Raw genomic sequence first — 15,509 nt, forward strand, 5'->3', positions numbered from 1 at the left:
AGTCTCAGTCCAGACTCAGAGAGTAATCTCAGAGCAGAGCTAGCAAAAGATTCTGAATCTTATCCATAAAGTATTGCATATTACTGTATTTACCATAAGGAGACTATGAAAACCTGTTTAGGTACCAAATTCCTGCCTGATATATGGGTAAACATATGGGTTTTCTTTAAAGCACTAAGTTCTATAACTCTAAAAAAACTACTAACCTCCCGCCCCCTAAAAAAATTAAACAAAAGAAATAACAAACAAGTATACAATGGGATAGAATAATGCCTTTTTTGTAAGATATCAGCATCTGCAGACTGTCACAGTATCTAGTCTTTCATTGCTGAATTATGAACTTACAAACGCTGAAGGCAGGAAAAGGACTCCAAGTTCATATGAACGAATCATCAGTTGCGTGCCGTTTTTCTCCAGAGCTCCCCAGGCAGCTTTGGAAAGATTGGCACTGCAAAGAGACAGACAGCAGGTCAGTGTGGCACAATCTTCACAGCAGCAAAACACTCAAATACTACAGCTGCAACAACAATGTACTTGAATTAGAAGTAAAACCTTTCCCCAACCAGAAAGTCCTTTCACAAAGAGAATAAATAGGGCCTTGTTCCTCATTACTATTCCCTCAGTGCAGTGAGGAACTGTGTAAGTGCCACATAACAGGGCAGTCATGCAGTACATATATGGGTAAATACTATGTATTATGAAATTCAATATGAATTTAGTATAGTTGATACTCCCAGATTCACAATGTGCAAATAACCAACTTCAGCCTTCGCATTGTTACCCGGGAACCTGAATAAGGAATCATGACTAACCAACCACATTTGGCTTTTTCCCTTATCTATCATCCTTGGAGATGAAAGGATCTCTTCCTAATTGGGATTATTTTACATTTCTTGAGACATTTATGAACGAATATGTATGGAAAATTAATAAAGCATAAGGCATTTTCCCTCATTGACATTTTCTCCTTTGATAAACTCCATGAAGATTTATTACTTTATAAAACAAATTATTTTTAAAGCAAATGTTACATTATACTTTCAGCCCATAGTGTCCCTGCTCCCTTATCAGCCAGGGAATAGCTTTCAAACTGAATCTGAATCAAGAAAATATATGCGGTTCCATTATCAAAATTTGTTCACATTAAATTTGAACTGATAATCACATAGCAGATGCCTTCTAGCTGGGCGGGGAGGAGGGAGATTGATTTTGCATTAGTGATCTGAATTGGCTGGATCAGTACCTAGTTTGGAACATAAGAGCTGACATATAGGGTCAAACCAATGGTCTATCTAGCCCAGTAACCTGTCTGACAGTGGCAGTGCCAGAGCTTCATGAGGAGTTTACAGAAAAGGGCAGCTGAAGAATCCTCACCAAACAAGGAAGGAATTTTAAAAGCCATTATACAAAAACTGAAAACAAGTACTTCTCTAATATTTTGACCTCTAAGGATATGGACATAAATATTATGTATAAGATATGCTGACAAACATTAATCTATTTTCTTCTATTAATCTATTATTCTTTTGTCTTTGGGAAAATAAAGACTGTTTTCTTAAAGATAGGCTTGAGAAGGAATTTTATAGTTTGGGAAATGAGTAAATCATGTTTCATCTTTGAGTATTTGTCCACATGGATCCCTCTCTTGGTGCTCATCCATGTGAGATGGGATTCTTTTGGCCAGCAAGGTCCATTGGGGCCACACCCCTACAAGTCCTCGCATCACCCCAGGGTATAAAAGGGCAGGTGCAGTCCCTACGGTCTCTCAGTTCTTTCTTACCACCCATGGCAGCACGACTGAACCGCTGCACTGTCTGCTTGCTCTCCTAGCAACCAATAAAGAAAGAAAAACTAAACCACTGTGCTGAAAATCCAGAGATTAAATCTTGCCCCTCGTATGACATTTCTATACCACTAAGTGATGGGCATTCTAGGTGCTTGTTTGTTTAGGCAAAGGGCACATTCCAGAATGTTGCTCCATCTGCCACTCATTTTCCAAAGGCCCATGAAGCCCACCTGAGATTACTCCTTCTGGAGTGCTCCAGGAAGGCCTCTTTGGACACAGAAAGGAAGGACCTAACAAAGGCACAGTCCCCTGCCCAGTCCCTCTTAATGAGTGCCCTGGAGAGGTGTGATTCTACCCCAAACTCCAGGGAAACATTGGACACCAGTCACGGGCTTCAATCTCCGTCACAATAGCTTTGAAAAGGTGCAGGAGAGATCATCGCTCCAGAGTTGAGCTGAGACACAGGTCACCCTCCCCAAGTGCCTATGAAAAACAGACATAAAAATCACCATAGGTCTCACTCTTCTCAAAACTCAAAGGGCAGCCAGCATCCTGAGAAAGAACCCTCTGGTGCCTTGGTACCAGCTATTAAACAGATGCCTATAGTATCTCCACTGCACCTCTGGATCATCCTTCTTCTAGTACTGACCTCCTCACTAGCCAGTTCCTCAGCATCATCCGTATTGGCACCTAGAGCATGTGTGTGTACTGGGTGATTTAGCTGTGGGCCCAATACAGGAGTCACCTTGCTGGATAGGCTGAAGGTGGTGCTGGTCAGACTCCTGGTCATGAGACCTCGGTAACACAAACAAAATAGGTAATACCAACTCTATCCCCTACTTGAGTATAAGTGACATCAGAGTGCCTTAGTATGCCTGAAAGGGTAGCCTCATCTGTGGAGATGGTGTGTTCCTTCTCATCCTCCCCATCAGTGCACAGGAGGGTTCCTTTCCCACTCACCCTCCTATCTCTTCACAAGAATCACAATGGGAATCCAGGAGGGACTTTAGGGACTGCTCTCAGCAGGAAAAGGCATGGACTTCAGAGACCAGCCCCACAGTATCCTTCTCTGCCTCCACCAATCCACGATTCATGTGCCTATCAACCGTGGCCCTACTAGGCACCCTGGGGTATGCAACCGCCATACTTGCAAGCCAGTAGCTACTGCCCCCACTCGCAGGGCTAGATCCTCTTCTCCTTTCTCCTAAGAGGCAATATAGATGTTTCCAGCCCAGTCAATTAATACAGCCTCAGATACTAAAAAGATGGGAGGAAGAGAGAAGTGTATACCAGGCAGATGAGGGAGAACAATTAATCCTGGCCACAATTCCATTATCCTTCCCTAATGAGGCAATGAACCCTCAATGTCTTTTCCAGTTGATGATTTTAAGGCATTCCAATATATTAAATGCATGGCAGAGGCTCTTGACATAACAGTGGAGGAGATGCAAGAGAAACCACACAAACTGCTAGATATTCTGCACTCTCCCTTCTTTGCTTGGTAGGTTTGCCATACTGATAAATAAGGGGACTACTGGAGCTTCCAAAAGACCTCCTGCATCAATTCAAGCCACATCCAAATGTGCTAACAAAAAGTTATCAAGCCCTTCCAAAGGTTCTGAGTAGTTTTATTCTCCCCCTGTAACAAGGATCTCTTGTTGTAGCTACTCTCCAAGGATCCAAATCCTAAACAAGGGCTTCCCAAATCGACATTTAGGGAGAAAGACCTTAAAGCTGGACCTATTTGGATGAAGTCTGTTTGTCAGACAGTCTCCAGATGCTAGTAGCTAATTACCAAGCGCTTCTCAGAAAATATAATTATTTACACTAGTCTCAGTTTATGAACAGGTTTATTTTGGAACACAGGGAAAAACTAAAATCTATAATGAACGAAGGGCAGCTGTGTGAAAATGAAAGCTTAATTTAAAGAGAGCTGATTAGGCTCCTAGGTGAACTGGTTCACATCCACACAGATTCTCTATGATTCTGACCCATATTGCTTATTGAAACAAAGATGACTCAGACTCCTTTTTATAATTTACAGATAAGCAATCTTATAAATCCTAAAAATAAAAATAAATAAATAAATATCAAGGAGGTTCTATTTGGTTATAAACACTACTACTGGGGGAATTCTGTGCCAAAAAATTAAAAATTCTGCAAAATTCTGCATATTGTATTTGTCAAAATAACACAATATAATCATGCCAGTTACAATTATTTTGGTAATTTATTTCAAAATATTTGTCAGCAAGTATGTCCAACAATACAGACCAAAAAAAAAGTTTTTTGACAAATAGATTCCTTACTAGGCATATTAATACAGAACTCTGTAATTCACTTAAATTATAACACAGAACAGTATTCCCTGCACCTGTCAGAAGCAGTGCAAAGGCTTTGGGGAGTCAGGGGTAACAGAAGAGCTGAGGGAGAGCGAAGGAGCCTAGGATTGAACCTGGAGGGTGTTGGGTGTGGATGGGAGGTTTTTCTATTGGAGGGGGGGATTGTTATGGTGTTGGAAAGTCTCCCCCATGCAGACCCTGGCTGACCCCAAGCCTCTCCCATTCAGTCAGGCACATCTGTCTTTGTTCCTGCAGCCCCTCTTCCCCATCCCAAGGCTCAACGCTGTCACCCCACTAGCTCCTGAGCCCATGCTGTAGTCTGTCCCCCCACTAGCCATTCTGAATCACAGAATCATAGACTTCAAGGTCAGAAGGGACCATTATATTCATATAGTCTGACCTCCTGCACAGTGCGACCCACCCACTCCTGTATCAAACCGGTGTTTGAACTCCTTAAATCATGGTTTAAAGACTTCAAGGTGCAGAGAACCTTCCAGCAAGTGACCCATGCCCCACGCTGCAGAGGATGGTGAAAAACCCCGAGGGCTTCTGCCAATCTGCCCTGGAGGAAAATTCCTTCCTGACCCCAAATATGGCGATCAGCTAAACCCTGAGCATGTGAGCAAGACTCACCAGCCAGACACAAAGGAAAGAATTCTCTGTAGTAACTCAGATCCCACCCCATCTAACGTACCATCACAAGCCATTGGGCATATTTACTGCTAGTAGTCAAAGATTAATTAATTGCCAAAATCAGGCTACCCCATTATACCATCCCCTCCATAAACTTAGTCTTGAAGACAGATATGTCTTTTTCCCCCACTACTCCCCTTGGAAGGCTGTTCCAGAACTTCACTCCTCTGATGGTTAGAAACCTTCATCTAATTTCAAGTCTAACCCCAGCCTGTGACCCCCCAGCAGCCCTGTGTGGCCCACTCTCTTCTAACCTGGCTCTGCTAGAAGCTGTGATGAACTCTACTTCTGGGGGAGTTCTGCAACACTGGGCATAGAATTTTGTATTTTCCCCACATAAAATACATTTTGCCTAAGAAGTTCTGCAGTTCCATCTTTTGCCCACCAGAGACTGCTGTAGTGCTAGAACGGCCAGCATGAACGCAGCTGGGTGTTCTGGTACTACAGCTGCCTCTGGTGGGCAAACGGCAGAACTGCAGCACTTAGGCAAAATGTATTTTATGAGGGAAAATACAAAATTATGCGAGATGGGGGAATTCTGTGCACCTGCAGATACACAGAATTCCCCCAAGAGTAAAACATCCAGTAAGAAACTCACAGCAATGCAATCAGAATTTAGCTGGTTGAGTATTTTAATATTGAAATAAATTAAATCTTCCTCCTTAGATTTCACTCTTATGTGATTCCCAACTATTTTATGACTTCCCCAACCCCCATCACAGATAATACAAACCTGAATAGTACACTAATGAGCAGAAGTTTGGAAATTTTCACATAACAATTCACAGCTGACAGTTGTATGATTCTACACAAAGAAAGAAACACACATCCAATGAGTATCTTTTAAAAGACTATGTTTAGGGGTTGCTTAAACTTGGCAAACTCTTTTTCTGGTGCTTTCCAATGTGGACTTTACAGATGCTCATATATACATGCATGCATACAACCATGCTTTCAAACCCTAAAAAAAAAAAATCAAAAGGCTGAGATGTCTCCCAGTTAATAAAAACAAAAGACAAAAAAATAAGGTAACAGGTGTTGGAACTCTTCAGTTCTTCTAGTCTTTGGGCTCATGGGGAACAGGAGATGTAGCTGGGGACAGCACTTTCATGCTAGCAGGCTCTTCAGGTGCTGGCAGACTAGTCACAGACCGTCTTAGCCTGTTGGTTGCCATCTTCACTTTGTTTCCCCTAAAGAGGCAAGCCTTGGGTATCAGTAGAATCAGTCTTCACTCAAATGGCTTGTAGACCCAAGGGATAATGGACCTTCATTTTTATGCATTTAGAGTCTTGACTGCTCCCCTTTATAGCACTGCCTTCAGAACTCTTCGGTGAGTTCAGAGAAGTGGTGAGAAGTATGACTTGGATAGAGACAGCTTTGCCCAGTCAGGTTAGAGATGGGTAATATTTAGATTAGTGTTGGATTGGAAAAGTCATGCTTAAGCCAACAATTTAAAATAAATTATATATACACACACACGCACGCACTTGTGATCCTCAACAAAAAATCAAAATGAAAGAGGCACAAAACCACTTTTTAGGAAGTTCACAAGGCCCCCACTCAGGATGAGAAGGTCTTGCACTGATATCTGGCACTATTAATGGAAAACGGGCCATCAAAATTCTATGAAAATAACAGGTAGCAAAAACAGCAGCAACTCAACATGCATCCATCAGTAATGTTAAGAATAAATTTGGACATCTTATGACAGATGTTTGACAAGATAATCTGGCAACAGTTCTAAGAACTGGTTCATAAGATATGCAGCTTATCTCTTTGGAAATTTCCATCTTGTGGGGGTAAATTTACTTTTAAAGCTTATCAAGATAAAACCCATTCAAAATAAAAATAAGTAACATTTGCGCAAAGTCTGTATTCTCACTCACACTATTCCTCTCACAGCTGATAACCTACACTTCCCTACAAGCAGCACTAGATCCATCATGTACAGCAGCATGGAATATTGCCACATCTGAAGCGATGAAGAGGTTATCCTGTCTCCAAGCATCGGGAATATGGAAGGAGGTCCATATCACAGTTGAGGACTTTCTTTTGGTGGGCAATGACCTTTTTAAAGATCAATAAGGCATTCCACTCATTGAAGAACCATGGATACTCTGCGTTCCCTGAGCCTGTACATCCCAGCTCTAAGAAAGAAGCAAGACAGACCCAAGAGCTCCTTCAGATAGCATCAGTCTGCTCAGTACTACTACAATCCTCAGAGGACTTTGGAACCACCAAGGAAGAAGCAGGGGTTTCAGTGCAGACAACCCTGTGCCTCTCTCTAAATTGTAGCACCATCAGCATCTTTCTCCTGGCAGTAAAACTAATGCCTTGCAAGCCCAACAGAATGTCCTGGGGATCTTTATTTCCATTCCCCCCCCCCCTTTGGCAACCATCTCTTTTTTGGGAAGTCTGAAAAGGGATCACCTCAGACCAATGGGTCCTACCATTTATCAGCAGTGGGTAGTGAATTCAATTCCAGTCCCTTCCTACATCTTACCCTCCTTCCTCATCCCTTTTCATCAGGGATCTCCCTCTAAAAGGGAGTGAGCCTCTTGTTTCAATAGCTCAAAAGTAGAGGCGGTGCCCTTAGAATTCAGGGGTAGGAGTTTTTATTCCTACTATTTTCTCATTCCAAGGAACAAGGATTGGTATCACATTTTGGCCCTTTGATGTCTCAACAAGTTTATATGTCATTTCAAGTTCAGGATGACTCTGGTCTTCATAATCCCTTCATTAGATCAAGACTAGCTTGTGGCTCTCCACTTCAAAATGCCTATTTCCATCTATCTATAAAGTCAGCCCATAGGCAATGCCTCAGATTCCTAGTAGGAACATCTCTCTCTGAGTACAGGGTCCTGCTCTATGGTTTTTCCACAGCATCAAGAGTGTTTACCAAACGCTAGGCAGTCACGGAAGTTCATCTAAGCAGACAAGGGATCCAGGTTTACCAGTATCTTGCTGACTGGCTGATCCAGGGGAATTCACATTACCAGATGACTTGAGTAACCTTAAAGCTCTTTGCCACAATGGATCTCAAAGTCAACAGATAAGAATTCACAGGAGCCATGTTAGATTTTCAGGTCAGTGAGAGCTTAAGTTCTACAGAAAAAGATTCCAAGCTACAGCAAACCTCAACCAACCACCTTCAAACTCACCCAAAGACCTCAATGAGAGCATGCCTCTGACTTCAGGGACACACAGCCTCATGCAGCTATCTGACACTGTTTACCAGACTTTGCCTATATGCCATACAAAGGTGGCTGAAATCAACATATCTACCCAACAAATACCACATACACATGCTGGTCATGGTCCCACAAGAAGTCTTCTCCTCTTTAAACACGTACAAAGACACACTTCAGATGTGCAAATAATGCATTAAGAACTCAGTGATGCAGAACATCTTTCACAAGGAGGGATACACATCCATAGACCTATTTGACACAGATGAGAACAAGTGTCAAGCCAGCTGGGCTCCCTTGTCAAATGTCTTGGCCATCTGCATAGACACCAGGACTGATGTATGTTATTCTGCTAATCCCCATGATACTGAGAGTTCTGAATAAGCTAAAATAAAATGCAGGATCCATGATCATGATAGCCCAGCATGTGCCAGGCAGTTTGGTATTCAGATCTTGTGAATGTCTCAACGCAGCCCCCAGTAGCTTTAACTGCTCTACTCAATGTAGTATCACATCACAAGAGTCAGATACCCAGATCATTACATCTAACAGCCCATATCCTGGCTGTTTGACATCCACTGAAAGAAGATGTTCAGCTGAAGTTCAAGCTTTCTTTAACAAAGCAGGAAAGCCTCAACTATGCCAATACATAGTTAAGTGGAAGAAGTTTTCCAATGGGCATCTCACCATTTAATCAATATTGGACTATTAACTAGCCCTGAAACACTCAGGACTTTCTATTAGTTCCATGAAGGTCAATTTAACAGCAATATCTGCACATCACTGTCCTATCCAAGGTAACACCATTTTTTCCCATCTGACAGTGGCAAGATTTCTTACATTTTTCTCACAGAATGGGAGCCCTTCCCTCCTGGGACCTCAATATAATGTTAACAGGGTTCACAGATTCCCAAGCCAGATAATTCTCTGATCACCTAAGTCTGATCTCCTATATAACACAGGCCATAGCATTTCTCTAAAATAATTCCTTTTGAACAAGAGATTGTCTTTTAAAATATCAAGTCTTGATTTACAAATACCACGAGTCTCAATAAATTGTCCATATAGTTAATTAATCCTCATTGTTTAAAAAAAAAAGTCTTATATCCAATGGCTGGAAGTTGAAGCATGTTATACCTTCCTCTGCTTGACTGAAGAGCCCATAATTAATTTGGGTTCCTCATATAGGCACTTACAGACTGTGTTCAAGTCACCCTATAACCTCCTCTTTGTTAAGGTAAATAGATTGAGTTCCTTAGAGTCTGTCACTAAAATACATGTTTTCTCATCCTTTAATCATTCCTGTGGCTCTTCTCTGAACCCTCCAATTTTTCAATATCCTTCTTGAATTGTGGACACCAGAATTGGACAGAGTATTCCAGCAGGGGTTGCATCAGTACCAAATACAGAAGTAAAATAACTTGTCTACTCTTTTCTTGAGATTCCTGTTTATGCATCCAGAGATGGCATTAGCCCTTTTGTCCACAGTGTCGCACTCAGAGCTCACGTCGAGCGGATTACCCCTCAATCGCCTCCACATCTTTTGTCAAGAGTCACTGCTTCCTAAGTCTCCCATCTTGTATGTATGGCCTACATTCTTTATTCCTAGGTGTATAAATTGAGCCATGTTAAAATTCATATCATTTGCTTGAGTCCAGTTTAGCAAGTGATCCAGGTCGCTTTGTATCACTAACTGGTCGTCTTCATTATTTATCACTTCTCCAATCTTTGTGTCACATGCAAACTATCACTGATGATTTTATGTTCTCTTCCAGGTCACTGGTAAAAATGTTAAATAGTGTAGGGCCAAGAACCAATCTTTGTGGAACCCCACAAGCAACACAACCACTCAATGATGATTCCCTATTTACAGTTACATTCTGGCACATCAGCCAGTTTTTAATTCATTTAAGTGTGCCATGTTAATTTTATATTGTTCTACTTTTTTAATCAAAATGTCATGCAGTACCAAGTCAAATGCCTTATAGAAGCTTAAGAATATTACATCAACTCTATTATCTTTCTCAAACTTGATATCTTTTTTTGATGAGAGTACAAGTTAGTTTGACAAGATCTGTTTTCCAGAACCACCCGCCCCACACCACCTTTGGGACTTTAGCAACCTTCCAATACCATCAATCAAGACTGACTTTTTAGTAGCCTTTACATCAGCTTGACTGGCAGGGGAGAGTCCCCCTTATATACGTTTCATAAAGAAAGTGTTATTTCCAGGCCTCATCCCAAGTTTTTGCCCCAAATTGTTTCAGAATCCTATATGAACTAATTAATTAATATCTCAGTTGTCTTCTCTCACACTCACTCAACCTTGGGGGAAGCTACTTCATACTCTTGATGCAATAAGGGCATTACCATATTATCTTAACAGGACAAAATTACTCAGGAACACACCTAGGCTGCTCGTGGCCTTTGCAGAGATGATTAAGGGTCAGGCAATATCCTCACGGAGATTAACAAAATGGACCTTCAAATGTAGAAGAACATATTTTGAGCTAGCCAGGTTAGACCTACCTGGCCATATAATAGCTCATTTCACTAAGCCTCAGGCAGTCTCAGCTACCTGTTTGGTGACTGTCTCTATTTCCAGAGGCTGTAGGGCAGCTGTGTGGAGCTCAGTCCACACTTTTATTAGACACTATTCTTTGGTAGAGGCTTCCAGGTCAGATGCCCATTTTGATAGAGCTGTCCTATAATCCTTGTTTAGACAGGACTACCTGTTTCCAAGAAAACAGGTAATTGCTTGCTAGTCACCAAGAGTGGGATACACGTGGACAATCACACAAAGAGGAAAGAATGGCTACATACCTTACAGTAACTGTGGTTTGAGATGTTTTGTCCACATGGCTCCCATGGCCCACTTCCTTCCCTGATATTAAGAAGTCCTATGGGATGTTGGGGCATGATCCCTTCATTAAATGTCCTTGGGGGGGGGAGGGAGGAGGCAAAAGGATATCTAGGGCATGAATGCAGCCCCAGTGGACACTAGCAGCCAAAAGACACTGACCTTATGCACACAGGTTCCTGTTCACCAAGAATGAGATCTATGTGGACGAAATACCTTGAAAAACCAGTTAGATATATGAGGAGATGCTATATATCTAGATCCTCATATATCTCCTCATATATCTATCTTGATATAGATACAGAAATAGCCAACCTCATCAAATTCCTAATGAAAAATTTCCCTTTTACAGTGACAAGATCTATAAAAAAACCCCACAAATGTCCTGCATGGTAGAAATGAATTAATACTGATCAACTTCTGTGGACAACCTTTACATCATCTCCAAGAATCGCAGAGAAACATCTGGAAAAAAAATCACCAAATCAGCAAGAATTAGTCCCTTATATTCAATGGTAAATCTCCTAAAATGTCTAAAAGACATTCAGTAGCAAGTACTGAACATTACTTCCATTTCTTAACTTATCTCACCACAGTATGGATACTTGAAAATACTCCTTACACTTGTATTTTGTATATTTACTTTCACTGTTGCACTGGGAATGACTGTCTATATCAAGCAGAAAGATACATTGTTTCTTAAAAGAACAAATAAGATAAGGCAAATGACTGATTTCCCCTTGTGATCCAAAGGTAATGATAAAGAGAGTAAGAAAATAGTGGTATACTAGAATTCATTTGTTCTGTCCAAATTTTCTCTCCTGTTCTTTTTTGCCAAATATGACATGTATTTTGTACAAAACAGTACTATGTAAGGGAAAATTAATGAAGAATTTTAACTACCAGTTATTCCCCTTCACCGATTTCTGCACTGAATAGTGGGAAGCCTCATTTAATTGATTGTAAGTGGTTATTTCCATTTGCAAAAATGTTTTGGTTATGGTCATCATGCTTTATTTTTATTAAATATTCATTCAGTTACATTCCTAAATTACTTCTTAAATGGATGATTAACTTATGCTGGTGAAAGCCAGGGTGAAGCCATTGTGTTTAAAAGCAGAATGCTGATAACAGGGTGTTGAGCCAAAGCTGCAAAAACACAGAAGCACCAGGTTTACTGAAAAGGCAGGGACAACCTCTTATTGTTCTGGGTGAACTCTCAAAGCATCACCATATCTTTAAAGGAATTATGTAACATTAAGAGACACACTAGCTGGGATATACCGTAACTTAATTTCTCTCAAGAAAAGACAGTGGACACATTAGATACATTATGTTAAACCAAAAAGACACTGGTGAAATTCTCTCCTGTCCTATTCCCTTGCACTTGTACTGGTGGGATTGTACAAGGTATAGGAAAAACACAGTATTTAGTCTAGGGTGTCTAATTAAGTTAACATTTATACAGTGCTTTTACGTCTCACATGCTATGTTCCCTATCCTGAAGGCACTTTACCATGTGTATAACTTTACTCATGTGTAACCCCACTGATTCTAATGGTTCTTCTCATGTAGTCAAGTTACGCATGCAAGAGTGTGCGCAGGATTGGGTCTATATGAGGGAATGCAATATATAATCATATTTACCCTCTTTGTAAAGTGCTTTGAGCTCTACAGATGAAATGTGACACATAAAAGCTAAGTATGATAACAGGTAAAAAGCACTATTCAGTATTGGGTTAAGATAATGCACAGAAAATGAGCCCAAAGGTAAATGTTTGAAAAAGCGAAACCCTTGTTTTCAGCCTAAAACTAGCCCTAGATTTTGAAACCAAGAGAAGGAGAGAGTCAATTGAGAATGAAGTTAAGGTTTAAAGAGGATTGATATGGGAAGGAGAAGAACAAGCAAAAAATAAATTGAGGCATCTGGAAGAAAGGAACAGTTAAAAAAAACAAAACAAGATTAAATATTTTTGGCAAAACTCCTAAACTTATGCTGTTGACTATTTTCCCCATACAGCCACCACTCCTCCAGCGTCCCCTTCCAAACCTTAAATCCACTTAAGGTGCTTCCGTATCAGCATAGGCAGCAATCAACACTTTGCAATGACACGAATGGCAGGGGTGGGCTAACAGTAGGGCTGACAGACCCCTGAGGAGATCAATTTCATCAGTTCCATGTCAGCCCTGCTGTCCACCAACCTAGGGAACAGACATGCGAAAACTGATCCATGACCCAGGAATCTCAAATTCCAAGTTCAGCTATCAGTTCTTACTGTAATTTTCAAGAAGTAAACAAAGATGTAGAAATTTGGGACTAGAGAGCAGCCGTTGTTCACGTAGTCCATTCCTCACTATGAAGGGGCTGCATCTGACTATTCATCAGGTACATCCAGCCAACCCTTTCAGTAGCATCAGTGTTCAAAGCTTAACAGTTTGATGTTCAATATTCTTTTTCTATACACAGCAAGCCTTACAGCTCAGCTTCCCGCCCCCCCCCAGCCCACAATTTTGACCTAAGTTTAAAAGTTACTTCTAATTGTTAACAGCGAGGAAAATCATAGAATGACACCCAATTTAAACTACAGTAGGAAAAAAATAAGAACTTGTCTCTAGCAAATCTTTTGAACTACCGGTTAGAGTTATAATCCACATTCTATTTGACTGTATTAGTTTATACACCGCTACCTCGATATAACGCCACCCGATATAACACGAATTTGGATTTCAGGCGGTAAAGCAGTGCTCCAGGGGGGTGGGGCAGCGCACTTTGGTGGATCAAAGCAAGTTCAATATAACACGGTTTCACCTATAACGCGGTAAGATTTTTTGGCTCCCAAGGACAGTGTTATATCGAGGTAGAGGTGTACTATCAAGAGTGAATAGATTTGAATATGCTGATGTTCCATAGGGATCTCTTGCTAAGGAGAGGGTCTCATCAGGAGCAAGCACAACATACAACAGTAGCAACTCCATAGCATTAGCTAATATTAGCTTGTACCATTGCTGACACATGCACACATCCTCAATATTTCACATGAAAATTCTGTTCTAGTTAAAAAAGGGTACCCTATTTTGAACTTCACTCCAGAACAGCAGTGACTTTCAGCAGCATTCTTTGAAATATACCAAGTTTTCACTAGAATACTGGACTTTCATACATACCAGCTAACATTTCTCAGTTTTACTGAGCACCATTAAACTTTTTAAAATTGCCCTTTGAGCATACTATTTAAATCAGGACAAGCTGAACAAATATGAATACCCTCCTCTCCCCAAATACACCCCCCCCACACACACACACAAAGCACCAGAATACATTTGTGTGGGGGCTTAGGGCCTGGAATATTAAACTCCAAGCAATGAAATCATAAATGACAAATATTTGGACATGACTAGCTATTAGCAACTCAGCATGTATACAGCCCAATGCGCTGCAGAGATATACTCTTCAAACGAAACAAATACAGATTTCATCTACTTGACACATTAATATTCCCAAAGACTTTAATCATGGTACAGAATAACATCACGATTTCTTATTTATGTTACCCTAATGTGCTCCTTTCAACTTACTTACTATTATTCATAAAACTACTTTCTACCTTATCTTAATTGATCCAGTCTCTGGGATGACTACCCTGTGTGTAGCAAAACACAAAATTTTCTTTAAAAAGCTACACCCAACACCTATGTGCCTTCCTTATGTACAAAATGACACTTACTACAGTTAAGCGTGGAAGAATTCATTTTTTTTATAATTTTGATGGATAATACTAATATTTATTTTAAGCATTTTTTAAAGATTATTTAAATATTCACAATTGCTTAAAACCGATAAGGTCATGCATTTTTTCAATTTTTATCTCAATTTTCACTGTTGCAGGAAATTATGGGGAGAGGCCTGACCATTTTTTAATGATAGTGGATGCTGAGATTCAAAAAGTTAAAGCTTTATCACCATTAAGACAAAAATTGTCAACATCACATCAAACTACTGGGGCTGTCAAGCGATTAAAAAAATTAAATCGCAATTAATCACAATTAATCTCGCTGTTAAATAATAGAATACCATTTATTTAAATATTTTTGGATATTTTCTACATTTTCAAATATATTAATTTCAATTACAACACAGAAACAAAGTGTACAGTGCTCACTTTATATTTATTTTTATTACAAATATTTACACTGTAAAAAAGAAATAGTATTTTTCAATTCACCTAACACAAGTACAGTAATGCAATCTCTTTATCATGAAAGTTGAACTTACAAATGTAGAATTATGTACAAAAAATAACTGCACTCAAGAACAATACTGTGTAAAACCTTAGAGCTGACAAGTCTACTCAGTCCTACTTCTTGTTCAGCCAATCGCTAAGACAAACAAGTTTGTTTACATTTGCAGGAGATAATGCTGCCCGCTTCTTATTTACAATGTCACCTGAAAGTGAGAACAGGTGTTCGCATGGTGCTGTTGTAGCCGGCATCACTAGATATTTACATGCGAGATGCAGTAAAGATTCGTATGTCCCTTCATGCGTCAACCGTCATTCCAGAGGACATGTGTCCATGCTGATGGTGAGTTCTGCTCAATAATGATCCAAAGCACTGTGGCCAGATGCATGTTCATTTGCATC

General features: G+C 40.3%; 1 protein-coding gene across 3 annotated transcripts in view; it reads right to left on the bottom strand.

The window, feature by feature from the left end:
- The window catches only part of TDP1 (tyrosyl-DNA phosphodiesterase 1), a 117,631-nt gene that overhangs the window by 39,703 nt on the left and 62,419 nt on the right, over positions 1–15,509 (bottom strand). For all 3 annotated transcript variants that reach the window (XM_045013967.1, XM_045013966.1, XM_045013968.1), the window contains exon 14: positions 346–448. In XM_045013967.1, coding sequence (XP_044869902.1) covers positions 346–448 — 103 coding nt within the window. The remainder of the gene's footprint in view (positions 1–345; positions 449–15,509) is intronic.

This window comes from Mauremys mutica, chromosome 4, assembly GCF_020497125.1.
Source record: "Mauremys mutica isolate MM-2020 ecotype Southern chromosome 4, ASM2049712v1, whole genome shotgun sequence".
Classification (NCBI taxonomy): domain Eukaryota; kingdom Metazoa; phylum Chordata; order Testudines; family Geoemydidae; genus Mauremys; species Mauremys mutica.